Source organism: Epinephelus lanceolatus, chromosome 10 (genome assembly GCF_041903045.1).
Source record: "Epinephelus lanceolatus isolate andai-2023 chromosome 10, ASM4190304v1, whole genome shotgun sequence".
Taxonomy (NCBI): domain Eukaryota; kingdom Metazoa; phylum Chordata; class Actinopteri; order Perciformes; family Serranidae; genus Epinephelus; species Epinephelus lanceolatus.
Window position 1 is genome coordinate 15,256,115 of NC_135743.1, and position 15,800 is coordinate 15,271,914.

The following is a 15,800-nucleotide window of genomic DNA, read 5'->3' on the forward strand; positions in this document are numbered from 1 at the left end:
TCTGCACTACTTTTTGTGGAGGATGACGGTCTGAATGTTTTTGCTCTCTGTGATGATGAGACACTGAGATCCCGGACAATTTTCTACACAAGATGACTAACAAAAAGACACGAGGGACATCAGAGTGATCAAATGTAGCTGCTACATTTTTTACCAGATAGGGGCAGCAAAAAAAAAAAAAGTAAAAAACAAGAAAAACTGTGATGCTCAGGACAGGGGGAGGAGGAGGAGGAGGAGGAGGGAGGAGAGGGAAGGAGGGGAAAGAAGAGAAGACAAAAGATTCATAAAACTAAAGCAGCTGTGGACGACAGCAAAAGTTGTGAGTATGAGCTAATTATGCTTCTTTTTCCACTTGAATTTAACAGCAAGTTCACAGATGAGCATCTGTGCATCCACAGATATGAACTGGAAGGTGTTTCCTATTGATTAGATGTAAAGATGAAATGTAAGAGTGAATGCTCGGCTGATTAAGTTATTTTGCAGTGATGGGATGTGTGGTTGCATGCAGAGTTTGGGGAGTACAAGCAGTGAAAAACATGTCAGATAATCAGATGCACGCACCGAGCCAAACCAGGACAATCCAGAGTTTTCAATTGAGTAATTGGAGATGTGTGACTGTGAGATGATCGGTGCAGAAAAAGGCACAAGTTGTAACAAAACTGTCAATGCTCAGGAGAGCTTTGTGATGATCGTACAGTTGGAAAGCAGTAATATGTTCTATGAAAAGAAAGCTGGAAAAGAATGCGACTGTACCAGAGGAGGGGTGGAGGGGCGCTCAAATAGGGCACAAAAAAAAACACATTCTTTTGAGAGAACTCACGACTTGGACTCCAAAGTTACACTGACACATCACGAGAGGAATGATGCAGGGCGGGAGAGGGAAGGAGAAACAGTAAGTAGTGAGGGCAGGGAGAAAAACACATTTTTAGAGGTAGAAAGTTTCATTTGAAACATTTTTTTATAGCTGCCTCTCTGCTACTTCACCTAGTTGTTTACAAGCAACCCAAAGTCTGCAATAATAAAGTGTAGAACAGCTTATTCCACAGCAGAATGACATCAGGCACTCCTCTATAACGATGACAACTTATCCCAAAACATAGCTCTACTCTGTTTCTAGCTGGAGCAAAGCTTGAGGGAAAACATTACAGTGACCTGGGAGCATTTACACGCAGGGGGATTAAAGGAAACATAAACAGCAACAAAAATCTCGAGCGAGGATATTGAACAGTTCCACTCTGTGAAATCATCCTGACTCTTTTCCTCTTCGGCTTCCTCCAGCTCGTAAAGCTCACCCTCTTACAAGTTGAAGGAATGGGCGGCCTTCCAGTGGTCCTGCTCCTCTGCAGTTTCCACGGTAACGCTGCCAAACAGAACACACAAATCATCTTGTTTAATTACGGTTGAGTCGCTGTGTGTTTGTTTTTATGCTGCGAAACACTCCCCTCATGTGGTTTCTGTTCCACAGCGCTCACAGCTGTAGCCCAAGCCCAGCCGACTGGTAATGCCCTTCTCCTCACAAGTCACACGCTTTAGATCAGGACGGGTTATGTTGCATGACATCCGTCAGTCCGTGAGTCACTACAATGGGTCGCTGCTGAGATGTTTTCGCAATCTGATCGTGTGTTTTCTGTCCTTGTTTCTAGAGAGCCCAGGGGCACCTGGAGGCACCTTGCCACCCAGTGAGTGACAGCAGATTGGAGATGAGCCGTCTCTCAGGAGACCCCCTGAACTGAACGTTTAGTGTCACTGTGATTGATGCATTGCAGATATGTCACGTCTCTTCTGTCTCTGCAGACTGTAGGGAGGAGATGTATCCTTGCACCAGGATGTACTCAGTTCACCGGCCTATCAAGAGATGTATTGGTGCGCTGTGTATCTACAGGTGGTCTGCCATCTTTTTACACAGCACAATCACTAATTCAGCAATTTGAAATAAGTACTCAGACCCTTTACTAAAGTAAAAGTAGTGACATCACAATGCATAGGTGTAGATTTCGGCTTCAATATTTAAAATGTGCATTTGTACCCCCCCCCCCAACCCCCACCCCCCCCCAGTAGATTCATAACAGTAGCAGAGGACTTTTATTTTGACAGAATTAAAGACATTTGCACCATAAACTGATGCAGAAAAGGCACAAATTGGAGCATGTGGGTGTTTGATGTTCAAAATTTTCTGGCGAAGGATCCCCCAAGCCCCCATGTCATATGCGGGCCCAGTAATTTTGCAGTGAAACCTATGCTCCTGCCACAATTTAAAAATACTCCTGCTTTCATGATTCAATTTACAGCCCCTAAAAACAAGTACTTCTCTCTGCAGTAAATATTTATGAGTAAATATTAAGTTCAGAAAAAACTGACCATTTGTCTGTGTGTTACTCACTGTTACACTGAAATTGGGAAGAAAACGTTGATTTTATCGCATGCCTCCAAGGTGGATAACATTCTTCATTAATTGAAGTCATAATGTTCTGCAGGTGCATTACTCATTTGTGTGTGACTGTTTATGTGGATGTTTTAAAGGTCCAGTGTGTAGGATTTAGGGGGATATATTAGCAGAAATGGAATATAATATAAAAAGGTGGTTTTCTTAAGTGTGAAATCACCTGCAAACAAGAATTGTTGTGTTTTTGTTACCTTAGAATGAGTCGTTTATATCTACATAGGGAGCAGATCTTTCTCCACAGAGTCCGCCATTTTGCACTGCCATGTTTCTACAGTAGCCCAAACGGACAAACCAAACACTGGCTCTAGATAGGGCCATTCCTGTTTTTGTGTCAGCCACCATAGTGAGCATAACCTCTGTAACGAGCCAAACAGCATTGGAAAAACACATTGTTTTTTAATGTGAAACTGCTTTATTCAGTGTTTTTACCGCTTTAAATCATCTGGTCCATTTGTTTAAGAGAGGAAGAGACCTCATGCGATAATTCGCCTCCCAGTAGAAACCTCCTGAACAATGAACACTGAAGGAATTGTAACCCAGAATTCTCACTTGACACATGGGAGAAGTTTCAACTGGTTGCAATGTGCAATCCTCACCACTAGATGCCACTAAATCCTATGAATCCTACAGACTGCTCCTTTAAAAAGTAATGTTTTCATGAAAATCGGTGTGTTTGTGAAGCACTGAGCATACGACTGGATAAATGACGCTTGGATAATACTGTTGGAGTTGTGTGAGAGTTTGTAAACACATGATATGATATAGTTTTGCTGTTGTTAAACACAGAACCCAATGACTTCAATTCATCAGAAATGTTCGCCCTTCTTGCATTTTAAGTTCACCATGGAGGCATGCGAGAATTCTTCATTTTCCCAAATACAGTGTAACAAGGGATGAATGTTTGACATAAAAATGAACATTAGGGGGTGGAGTATTCCTTTAAGCGTACAACTCACCTCCACCTGCTTAGAAACAGTGAGAGGACCAAAGACAAACACAGAAATCTGTCATGTAAAATAAACCAAAACTGTTGTAACTTTGGCAGGTCTGCAGATAGAAATGAGAACGTCATGTATTAATCTACAAGTTCATGTAGATAAAGTCACGGCCTTTCACAGAAAATGGCAGATACTTCAATAGTACAGCGCAAAACACTACAATAAAGTAATTTAACATAACTTAGACACTCCTGCAGTCCGAAAAAGGTGTGGGCTAAAGCTACAGCTCATAACACCTACCCTTTTAACAGCACAGCATATTTAGCAATTAACAACAAAACAAGGACGCTGGACAAATAAATAATTTTAAGCATTTGAAGTCGATGCACATTAGCAGAATGTACTTAAAATTAACACATACATAAGTATTCATTATGCATGTTATTATTGGATTAATATGACTGATGTATCAATTTGTTAGCAGCTTTTAATGTTGAAGCTGGAGCTGATTTTCACTGCTTTATTTACTGTTGGTCACTGTAGTATGAACCGTGACTACATCAGGAAGATGCAGTGGAATAAATGTACAAAACTTTTATAACTGTATGTTCACCTGCTGATAATCTCAGTCTTAAAATGTTTCAGATACTGTAGTTGCACCTATCACACTATGACAAACTGTTAAACCACAGCTCTTTTATGATATTACTCATGATGTTGTTTTCCGTTTTCTGATGCAGCCTTCCTCGTGTCTATGTGATCAACAACGAGATCTGCATGAGGACAGTGTGCCAACAGGATGAGTATCTGAAAGGTGAGAAAACTCTACAAGTAAAATGAGCATGATGTAGTGTACATGATCACGCATTGACAGAGATTATATGTTTGTCTTTTGCACATTGCAGCCGAGCTGTGCCGAGAGATGTCCGGGTGGCCCAGGCGCATTGAGAGGTCAACTAATAGGAAACGCTGCCGCAATCGCCGTAGCAACCCCAAAACCTGGGCAAACAAGGCCTAATGGGGCCCAGGATGGCGATGGAGCCTCTCTTAGAGACACAAACCAGGGACGTCGTCATAAAAACAGCCCATAACACCATAAATCCACCGCTCAACACCTGGGGGTCTCCTTCTTTCTCTTTCACACATACGCACAAGTGTGCTGAGTCATATCTATGTTTATGTATTAGCCTTTTGTGTGTGAATATTGAAGCTAAATTCGTCTGTGTGTTTTTGGACACAGATAATGTCTTTTGTGGTTTACGATCCATTTAAGGTACTGTAGTAATGGGCCTATAGCAGCACTGAGTCATTTCGTTGTACAAAGAAAGACCCACTGTTGTGGATTGTAAGGTACTCGTTGACAATCCAGTATTATGTGCACTATTGTATCCAAAAAAAAAAATATATAACTACATTTGTTCATGAGTAATTTGTTTATTGATTTGTTCTTTTTCCGCTCTGTTTATTCAGGAGAAAAAACAACAAATGAAAGTTATGCTCTTTATGTTTTTCTTTGCATATACATTTCCATACAGATATACAGTACAGTACAGTTTGAATAACAAGTAACATTTGGAGGAGATGCATATAATTTAAACACTGACAAACATTGTTTGGGCTTTACACTCACACAACCTCTGTGTTCCAGTCATCACACCACTTGTCATCTGTCACAACACGCGTGCATGTGATATCAGCACAACATCTCGACAACGTCACAACAAAACACTGCATCACACACAGACTAGCTTGGTCCCGTTCGTCTGCATCAGAACACCATTAACGACATCTTAACGTGGGAATTGAAGTTCACAGTTAAAACTTTGTACAGTACAACACGCTGCGGTCGAGGCCTGACCACCTTCTCATAAAGAATTAAGGAGGTGAAGCTCTCCCCAGACGGACGGGGCAGTGCAGAAACACAGACCTATTCATTGAGGAGGAGAGAGGTCGTGACCCAAATGACTCACCAGTCGCAGCTTTAACAGCTGGGCTGAGTGGAGATGACATAACACGGGCTAAATCATCTCTGTTTGCCCTTGAGGCGAAGATAAAAGCGCTTGGTGCTTCTCTGTCTTTTGCTAACACCCTATCGCATCAAACGTTCCTACTTCCCTGTCTCTTTGTAGTGCTTTGCAGTTCAAACAGTGCACACGGTGCCAAGGACCCATCCCCTGTGAAATATGTGTACAACAGCTGCAGCGTAATTTGACATCTCCTCTCAAAATGATGCTGTAAGAGCCACAAGAGCGGGCTAGAGAGAGCACAGCTAGTCTGTAAATCAAGCTTCTTTCAAGTAAAATCACTGTGTGGTAAACTTCACCTTAACCTAAGGTCTGAATCCCTGTGTTAAATGCAGACTTTATGCGTTACTAACTACATCGACAGACTAGACTGCCAGTCAGTGCATATAGTCAGTCCCTCTGCTGGGGACTTGGAGATAAAGTTAGATACGTACAGGTGACAACACCAATGACGATAATTACAAACTACAGACAGTATATACATTTAAAATAAATATTCTCTGTACAGAAAATTCATTCATTATTATATTTAATTAGATTTCATCATCAGATGTTTCTGATTATGTCTCCCTTGATCATATTTCTATTATGTATACTCTACGATATAAATCAGCAAATAAAACACTGAGAGAAGGAAATGGAAACTACAGAACTAAGGTGGACACAGAGGGAGGGAGGGAGTGTAGTGGTCTTTAACTCTTTCTAATTAAGACTGGACTGTGAGGTCTGGATGTATCTCTAGCTGAGAGCAAAAGACATGAGGAGCTGAACTCGAATAAAACAAACTAGTACAGGTTACCCTGCTTGGCAGGGAGAGATACGGGACCCCGCAATGGGGAAAAACAAAAGTTGCAAAAAGTGCTGCATAAATTTACAGAGAAATAAAGAGGGAGAAAACCTAAACGTATTCCTCCTCACTTCGGGGATACAGAGTCAAAGTCTCCCCACAGGTCGGAGCTGGCTGTGGTGGTGGGGTTGGATGGAGCCGCTGAGTTGGAGTTACTGGTGTCCAGATCTAGCAAACAACCTGGTGGTTCAAAAATAACACAGAAATATGATGCACCTCTGAAGAAGTAACAAAATACAGATTTCTGATATGTTGTTTCTTATTATCAGCATCAGAGTTGGGAAAATTTCCGGTTTTGCCGATATATGAGTTTAAACCAACTTTATGCAAACTTCATTGTGACATGTTCTACCAAATTAAAAAGCAGCTTACATCAGCAACCTGTGCCGACGGCATCACAGCTAGGGATGCCATAAGCAAAATGACAATGTGATGCAACAGTGTCTGACAGACCATGTGCGTTCACTACTAAGCAGAGCACCGGCAACATGAAGGAGATCAAATTTCACTAGAGGTGGGAGGGGCAGATCAGCGCAAGTTGTGTTTGTTTACAAGAAAATTTTTTAGTTTTTTGGGGTGACGAGAAGACACATGGTAGCGTTATACTCTCAAGAAAGTCAAACTGTAAACAACATGACAACATTTTGGATTTGCGGCTGACGAAAGAGGTGTTCTAACTGACCACGAGTGACACATGGCAGCTTTTTGAGCTCAACTGTTGTTGGACACCTGTTTCTATTTAGTCCTGTCACTGCTTTGAGAGTGCTGCACTGAAAAAGTAACAGCTGATTCGTGAAGTTGAAATGAGGAATTATCTCTACCATACCTTCTTATTTCAATACAAAAACCAAAATAATTTGGCAGCTGTCTGGAGGAGTTTTTATTGCTGATAACAACTGACTTGCTGTTTGCTATATTGTGTGTCATTTCCTGGTAATAACAGGATATACAATGTGTGTTTTGTTGCTAGATAGCGAGTAGCCTACTCACCCATCTGTTAAGTGGTTACGTCTCGAGTCTGATCTCAAGCTGATAGCTACATTGTTTGTTGACATGACGTAACAGAAGTGCATATTTCATGACTTCAATCTGGATAGGGATCTCTGATGTTACACAATGAGACACAACACTTGTTTGTTGTTGGGACACAGCATCATAATTTTCCACTTGGTAGCGACTGCTGAGTCAAGTGTCGCACCTAGCACCCGGCTCCCGTTTGGTGTAAATAAAACTGGTTTTAAAATTTTTACGCCAGCCAAACCCAATTTAGCAACCTGTTTCAGTGACAACATCTCCATTTTACAAGTAATTTCACCCACTATGAAATCTAAAGATTATATTTTGCTGACAGGTAAGTTCACTCAAATGAAAAATAAATGCAGTACTTTCCCACTTAGACAAGAGGTATCTAGTCATTCAGATAGTATCAGTATGATATGCTGAAGTTTTGAGATACTGATCACCCAAACACAATGGAGGAGAATAGGTTTTCATCCGTGCTGCTTTAAGCATTGAAAAGTTACATCTGACACTAAAAAGCAACACAAACAGTCCCGCATTTACTCATAATCCACATTCAGTTTATTATGAACAGTTTCTAGGGGACAACAGCTGTTCGTAGTGAGGTCTGTGGAAAATCCTGACAAAACAAAAGACAAACTGATTTTTAAAATGCTTTTAGCACCACAACCAAAGTCACCTCCATTGTATTCAGATTGGCTGCAGGAATCAGAGACAGGCAACTTCAAACCTAAGCACATGAAACCGAAACTGTGTGCATGACTAGACACCACTAGAGCTACGTGGAAAACTATTTTGGTTTTGTGAGATAAAGCCGTGTGGTTTGCAGCGCAACACTACAGCGGGTTAGAAAGGACAAGATCAATGATATTTTTTTAAAGGAAAATTCCAGTATTTTACAACTGGAGTCTATCTGTCATAGTTTTGGCTATCCTATAGGTCAGCATAACATTGCACTCACCACTTTCACTGTAAAGACTGTGGATACATGTGCTCCACTGGAAACAGCTTTACAGCAGTCCCCGATGGGGCCGAGGGAATACAAGCTTTCAACAACGAAATAACTTTCCTTTGCTTTATATTGACTATTATGAACTTTCATTCTGAGGTCACTCTCTACACTGAAGCAGCTGCATCTATCTAGAACAACCTGCAGGTTTAACATGGATGTGAAGCTGCATTGCAGTGGATTATTGGAGTAATAATGTCAAATGTTTGCCTTTGTTTAGACTTTCAAAAAACTGATTTTGACAATTAAAGCCACAGTTTGTAACTTTTATAAAAATAACTTAACTTAAATAAAATAACTTTTTGTCATATTTGCTTAAACTGTCAGTACATCCACACAGTCGTACATGAAACAGATAGCCTGAGGCAAAATCATCACTAGAATCCATCGCAGCTGAAGGAAAACAACCAATCACAACACAGCTGTCAATAATGTAAAACACTGCTCATGGGCTGTGGTCAAACTGTCAAACAAGTTTGATCCGGCTGGTGGGCGTCACTTCGTTTAGGCTTGACTGTTTCCAACAAGGCGGCTGGGTCACAAACTTTCTCATTTTACAGCTCATCATTTCCAGTTAAATGACTGACAGCTGCTTAAAGCACAGTTCAGACCAAAGATTCGCAACGAGATGAGTTGAAACAGGTAACTACTTGCAGTGTGCCGTTCTGCAACGTTCTAAAAGCCTGCTCATTCACACCAGTGCAACTAGATGAGATGGTGTATCATCTCTATGCAACAACTCTCTGTTCCTCTGTTCTGATTTGCAGCTTTTCAGGTTTATTTTGTGGCTGAATATAATTTGTAGATTCTTAAGATATGAATGAGGATAGTGATAGTGAGATACTGGCTACAGCTGCATTTCTGGTAGTGATGAAACAGCGAAAAACAGACACAAAATGAGCATCAGATGGACTGTATTCATAATAAACACGCCACAATAATATGAGTAAGCAGTGCCATTAGTTAGTCAGTGAGAATGTGTGCGTCATACAGTGAGCAGCAGCAGCAACCCACTGTCCGACACTGACACACTTGAGGATGGAAACAGAGGGCTCGGAGGGGACGGAGCACCTGCCGCAGCAAGTGAACATGCCATTTGCGGTCATTTTGACTTGACCGGTGAACTTCACTACAAGCCAACTGGCTGTTGAAACAAGTGACATGCTTTACGTTCGAAAACAAGCAGCCAGCGATTTGATCAGCGAAGTCATAGGTGACACCATCAGCCGGTTTGAGTCGAGCTCAGAGAGCCAGTTCACACCACTGCAGCTTTTCTCTGCAATGTTCTAAACTGTTTCATCTCGTTGTGAATCACTGGTCTGAACTGGGCTTTAGAGACTCCTCTGCTTTGTTCAGTTGTTTTCCTTCAGCCAGGAGATTTGAAACACGACATGTACCACTGTGTAGATGCAGTTTAGCAAACCTGACAAAAAAGTTACTTGTCTAAAAGTTACCAACTACAGCTTTAAGTTGAGATTTGGTTGCGCTCTCACCACAGTGACAGTAGTTAATACAGTGCTGTGCTAAGTGAATGATATGTTGGCCAAAAGAACTATGGCTTGCATCCAAATCTTTCTCTCTCATGGTCATGAGGAAAACATTTTGTGATCTCAGCATAACACAACGACAAAACATTTTCCCACTGTGTGTAATCTTGTGATCTTGGCATCTGTGACCTTGACACGAGAAGCTATCAAACTACTTTTTTGAGATTATGGAACAATTGTTTTGTGATTACAGGATAACAGCTTCCTATGGTCGAGATCATGATGTCTTTAATTCCAGATGTGGAGAAGACAAAACACCAGGCAGACTGTAATTACATCAGAGGCATGATCTCGCCATGGTTCTGTACTGGTGTGTTACAGTTACCTACCAGTGTCACTTCCTCCTGCAGGCGGTTGTGTGTTATGATTGGTAGCTCTAGATGAAGGAGGTGGGGCTAACTTGCCCCCAGGAGGAGGTGGAAGAAGCCCAAAGCCGCCGGAACTCTGCGGGCGAGACCTGTCCTTCTTTTTTGATTGCTGGAAAAGGTACAGTTATGAGAAACAAAAACTGAGTGAGTGTGAGTCTGGAGGTTTAGGCTGAAGGTCAAAACCTAATCATGAATTAATTCTCAGCTGTCACTTAGCATAGTTTCATTTGTTAAAATAGTAGTGGTATACATTTAGTGGCTAAGTTGTTAAAGGCAGAATTCTTCACAGACAAGAGCTATTCAATCAACCTGAAACACATCAAAAGCATTATAACCATTAAAGCTGGGATAGGCAGTTTAAATTTGGTATCTCTGGGCAAAAATCTCATAATAAACTTTGAGCATAGTGAATCAAGTAGTCTGAGAGAACACTAGACCTCTGCACCTCCTCTTGGCTCTGTTTTCAGGATTTAGAAAATCTAGCCTGTGCAACAGACTTTGGCCAAGTCATTTCAGAGAGAGGCGTTCCTATTGTCTGTTCTACAAATGCAGATGCAAGTGCACGTCTCTTCAGTGAAACCCAAGGGTGCGTTCAGCCCTGACAAACCGTTTATTTAAACAGAAACGATGATGTGTTGGACACCCTGTTGTGTTACGCAGGCGCACTGCCTTTTAACACGGCAGGTTTTAGTTAAGTTCCATTAAAAGGAGCTTTATTGGCATGGAAAATACAGAATTTGGTTCATATACACATCGCTGCTAATTGGGTTCACTTCTGACACACCAACCAAGCGAGAGAAAACATACTTCAAAGCCTGTTGCACACCATTTCACAGTGTTTCAAGGAAACATGTCCTTCAGCCTGGAAACTGTAGCAAAATGGTACACACTGTTTTAAGATTTAACGTGCCCCTGATTTAACGGTGGAGAAAGTTGCTATTTCAGCATTGGCACCAACTTTCTACACCGCAAAGCAACCCAAGAAAGAAAAATGGACTTATGAAAAAGAGAGGCTGACAATTAATGAAATAAGACGTGTATCAGCAGAGCATTTTAAAGATGCGCAGAAAATGTTGCTTATTGTTAAGCCTTCTGCTAACCGAAGCCAAAGACTCATTGCTGCGGCTCAAGTTCACATTTATGTGGCTAACATTGGTGAGAGCCTTGAATCACAGCGTGTCCTTCACCTCACTCCCTGCCACTACAAACCACCTCAGTGGGAGAGGACTGGGCAGCAGCTCCTGAGACTGACCCCCTGTCAGAGGCCATAACAGCCTGAATCCAGCCAGTGCAAACCCCAGCTCTGTGGGGCAGGACAACTTTGACTCCCCGCCAGACAAGCAAACTTTCTGTTGTTTCCTTTACACAGGTTAGACCTTGCACTGCCACTGGCTACCAGACCGCGTTGATATCTGGTGCTGAGAGATTGCGCTGGCAGAATTCAAACCCCTACAGCCGCCAACAAAAGGTCTGTCTCCTAAACTGCTGTTTGCTCTCCTCCTTGAAAAGCAGGCAGAGCGACCGTGGGATGGCCAGCTAGCTCATTCTTGTTTCCTTTGTGGTCTGATAAACAGAGAGACAGAGCAGCTGAAAGGGCAACTTTACAGTGACATAAGATTAGCATTTTGCAGGCTGCAAAACACGAGCCGCACCACACTGCTGTTTGTTTTGTTTTTTTGTTGAATACCACTAGTAAAAAACATGACTTTTGGTGCGCCTTTTTATTGTTGCCAGGCAACCACACCATCACGTCCTTACACTAACCTTCCCGTGTAGTCAATCTCCCGCATCTTTTTTTCACAGTAATTAGAAGCTAGTTCCTAAAATGTTCAAGGGGGGGGGGGAGGGTACCTGCTGTAGCTCTGGTTGAAGGTGAGAGGCTGTCAGCAAATAGTATGTCGAGCACAGGGGAATGGAGATCTATGTGGGTACATGAGACCCTTAAAGAAAGGGTGGATCATGGGGAGAATCACCAGTTGGTCCAGGAGCTTCGCTTCAATGATGGCCGTTTCCAGTCATGTTTTAGGATGACTCGAGGACAGTTTGATGTATGCTGTCTATCGTTGGTCCATATAGTTTTGGGTATCCAGCAACCGCTACCACCAGTTTCTCCTCCATTGTTTCCCAACTGTAAACTTGTGGTGACCACCACAGAAGGCCTGCCTCTCAAATCATCAAAAGATGACGAAAAAAGAGATGACGCAGGGCACTTTTCTGCTCTGAGTTGAAGTTGCCCAACTCAAGGAGTTCGGAGCGTCCAGCAAAAATGGCAGGTGCCTACAGCACAGAAATGTGAGGTGCATCCTAATGCAAAAACCTCGTGCAAAAAGCTTCATTCTCATTAAAAACAGTTTAAAAAGCCGCCCCCGGCTGCTAAAACGCTTTCTGTGTGATTAGGGCCTTACTGCATGAAGTGTGTGGACATGCCCGTGGTTATCTGGTGGGAGGGGCTTAGGACAGCGGGGGTATTTTCAAATTCAGATTCCAGATTTCTGCTTACCCCAGCTTAAAGTTGAATGAAAATAAGGTTACCCCAATATTGAGAGTAATGGTCTGTCCTTCTTTGAAGCCCAGGTCCAGTTTAGGGGTGTTGTCTGGAGCCTGCGCCTGCTTCTTTAATTCAATTTCCTGTTTCACCCACCTGGAGATGAGATGCAAAAGTATGACCAGATAATTCACGACTGAATTAGGTATGATTCATGACAGACCAAGAAGCAGCTGCGTACTTGAAGTGGTCCTGAAGTGCAACGTTGAAGTCAAAGGCATCACCTCGGTCTCCGAAGCCAATCCCTATAAACGCACTTCGGCCTGGGGGAGAAACGAACATAACCAACAAGGGTTAGAGTTTTGTAAGAGATCTGCAAGGTAATATACACAAAAACACACTGAACCTGACAGTTCCCCCACAATAATCTGTACTCTACCACAAACACTTTCAATAGTGCATTTCTGGTCCAAATTATCCTCTTCAAACATGTTCTAAATTATGAAAACATTTGCAAAATATTTATAGCTTAGCAACAAACAGTTTACCCACCGTTGTCATCCTGGATGCGGAGCACAAAGTAGCGGCTTGAGTCACTAACTGTTTCCACTGTGATGCCAGGGTACTCTTCCACTGGTGCTTGGGCAAACAGCTCCCCTGTAGGTAGGAACAAAGAAAATATGTTCATAATCTATTTGGCAAAATGCTCCAGAGGCAATTTGGATCAGGAAGAGACACTAAAACACTATGAATTTCACATTTACTGTGCCAAAACTCAACTAAAAAACATTTAGATTTAAAATAGGGCCAGGATATAAATGTTTGGCTGATGCTCAGGAGGATTGATCCAACCTCTAGTATTTAGATTGTATTAAAAAATGGGGAATACGAAGTGTAATCTGAGGACAACAAGCATGTCAACGCCTGAAATGCACTGACAAAGACAGAAAGAGATTATCAGGCTGTTTGCTTCAAAATAAACTGCATGCTTGGACGTGGGCTGGGTCACTTTGGAATAGATGAGTAACAGAGAGGGGGATGGCAAACACACAGTGAAATGATTTACAACAGTGACAGTGCCAGTAAACAATGGCACTCTTCTGTCTGCTTTTCTCTCACCAGAGATTTTGTCTTCCAATTTCACGTAGGCCACTTTGCCCCGGGCCGTCACACGCATACGTCCCGTCCAGTCGGGTGCGTCCAGCTTCCAATCGGCCGCCCTGGGACACAACCACACACAAGCAGTCAGGGAGATGTAAGTGATATAGGTGAAGACGGGAGATGTGTGTTTTGGGCGCACATGTCTGTTGTTGTGATTCGTCAGACACTCAGGGACATTGCGGCTCTATTCTATGTGAACAGAACGTGACTAAGGCATCAGACCTGAGGCTGAAATATTACATCATCACCCTTACTCACTGTACATATGGTCACTGGTTAACCAATCATGTGTCTCATGGGATTCAGGCCTATGCTACTGTTTGGTTGGTGTCATGTCCACTCACATGCAGCTGCAGCACCAGCCAATGGGAAACGGGGTAAACAATTCAATGTCAACCTTCACAACAGCACTCCTGCATGGTCACTTAGAAACATATTAAAGATGTCTGCCAGGACAACACTGTCTCTCAGGGGGGTTCATCGACCACACTGAAGTGTCCTTGAGTATTGTTTACAGCTCCAGGGATGCTGTGTGCCATACTGCCTGCTTCTTAAAGGTCAGACAGGCAGAATGAGAATCTGTGGGGTAAAATAAAGTGTCATGATTGAGCTAACTGTCCTGTAAAATCACTTTGAAGCAGTAATTATCCCCTGATACGCCATTGGATGACAGCATATAAACACACACACACTAACAGAGATGGAGCCAGTTCATTGTAGTGCCTAAACTCCGGCCGTTATACCGTATTAACCGTGATGACCTTGTAAATACTCAGCAAAAACGACCAGCAGCACACAAACGGCCGCTACTTGAGCCTGCTGATCAGGGGATGAGCTCGGTAGGTAGGTCGCCGGGGCAACGGCTGCTAACGGCTGCAGCTCGCGGATGCTGGCTCACAAATCTCGCTGCGAGGCCGCTGCCCCCCTCTCCCTCCTTCCCCGCCCCCCTCCCCTCACCTGATAGCCCGGTTGGATGCTCTCGGTGGGATTCGGTAAACGTTGACATCAGGTTTGACACACAGGACCGACTCGTACTCGAACTGACCCTCGGTCGCCATCTTGACTTTTACTCAGTCGGTGTGCAGCACGCCGGCGGTGGTGGTGGTGACGGTGAGCGGTGTCTCCGCACGGCGTTAACGGCTACGTGACGTGGCCGTAATAGACGGTGTATGTGCGCAGAAACTGACGACACAGCCTCACTACTGCGGCTTCTGCTTCAGTGATGCTCTTAAAGGGGCATTCCACCGATTTTCCCATCAAAGGTTAGTTTACTCATCATGGTATGGAGCCTAAATTACTCTAGTGACATCACATGAATAGTTTTAGCTAGGGCTGAATAATTACATTACAAAACTTGGGTGTATAGCTTGAAAGAAGTGAGAATTCACCAGAAAGATGGGGTAACAAAATGTGTTGCTTTGTACAGAGTGCTCCATAGATGATGACGCACTGCATCCCTCCTCAAAAAGTTTATGGGATTTTGGATTATTGCTGAAAACAAGCTCTGTGGCAATCTAACACTCGTTATACTTACACTTTTTATTCAGCAAGATAATCTTCACAAATGAGCACCACTTTCATGATTATTGAAGCATGAATGCAATCGCCAGAAGTAAAAAGCTCATGTGGCCCCTGTCCACAGCACTACATTGCTTAGCTTCCCTGCTGGCAGATTTGGTTTATCACAGACGCTAGCGAAGCAAAAACAAGGACAGCAGAAACATTAGATAGGTCGAACCACCGTGTCTAACTATAAATCTTTAAATCTATTAAACAAGTTTGCAGATTTCACATCTCTGTAATTGCAAGTTGTCTACACAGAAGTGTTGTTAGCATGACGTCACAGTGAAATTGGTCTATTTGTGGCTAATATTTCAAACATCTCTGTCTCTGCTGCTTCAGTGTGAACCATTGTTTTTTACATGTCTCTCCCTCATCAAAGTGCAATAATTTGTCAC

General features: G+C 42.8%; 2 protein-coding genes across 2 annotated transcripts; one reads left to right on the top strand and one right to left on the bottom strand.

The window, feature by feature from the left end:
• Positions 1 to 237: 237 nt before the first annotated feature.
• Positions 238 to 4,806, top strand: mfap5 (microfibril associated protein 5). Its single transcript, XM_033641526.2, has 7 exons — positions 238 to 319; positions 1,279 to 1,354; positions 1,466 to 1,498; positions 1,644 to 1,679; positions 1,795 to 1,882; positions 4,122 to 4,195; positions 4,287 to 4,806. The coding sequence occupies exons 2-7, from the start codon at positions 1,312 to 1,314 to the stop codon at positions 4,397 to 4,399; spliced, it is 387 nt and encodes a 128-aa protein (XP_033497417.1). The 5' UTR covers positions 238 to 319; positions 1,279 to 1,311; the 3' UTR covers positions 4,400 to 4,806.
• Positions 4,796 to 14,991, bottom strand: LOC117266364 (adaptin ear-binding coat-associated protein 1-like). The gene is made up of 7 exons (XM_033641525.2): positions 14,800 to 14,991; positions 13,801 to 13,901; positions 13,234 to 13,338; positions 12,923 to 13,004; positions 12,729 to 12,837; positions 10,158 to 10,305; positions 4,796 to 6,432 (listed from the first exon to the last, which is right to left on the bottom strand). The coding sequence occupies exons 1-7, from the start codon at positions 14,898 to 14,900 to the stop codon at positions 6,320 to 6,322; spliced, it is 759 nt and encodes a 252-aa protein (XP_033497416.1). The 5' UTR covers positions 14,901 to 14,991; the 3' UTR covers positions 4,796 to 6,319.
• Between the last annotated feature and the right edge of the window lie 809 nt (positions 14,992 to 15,800).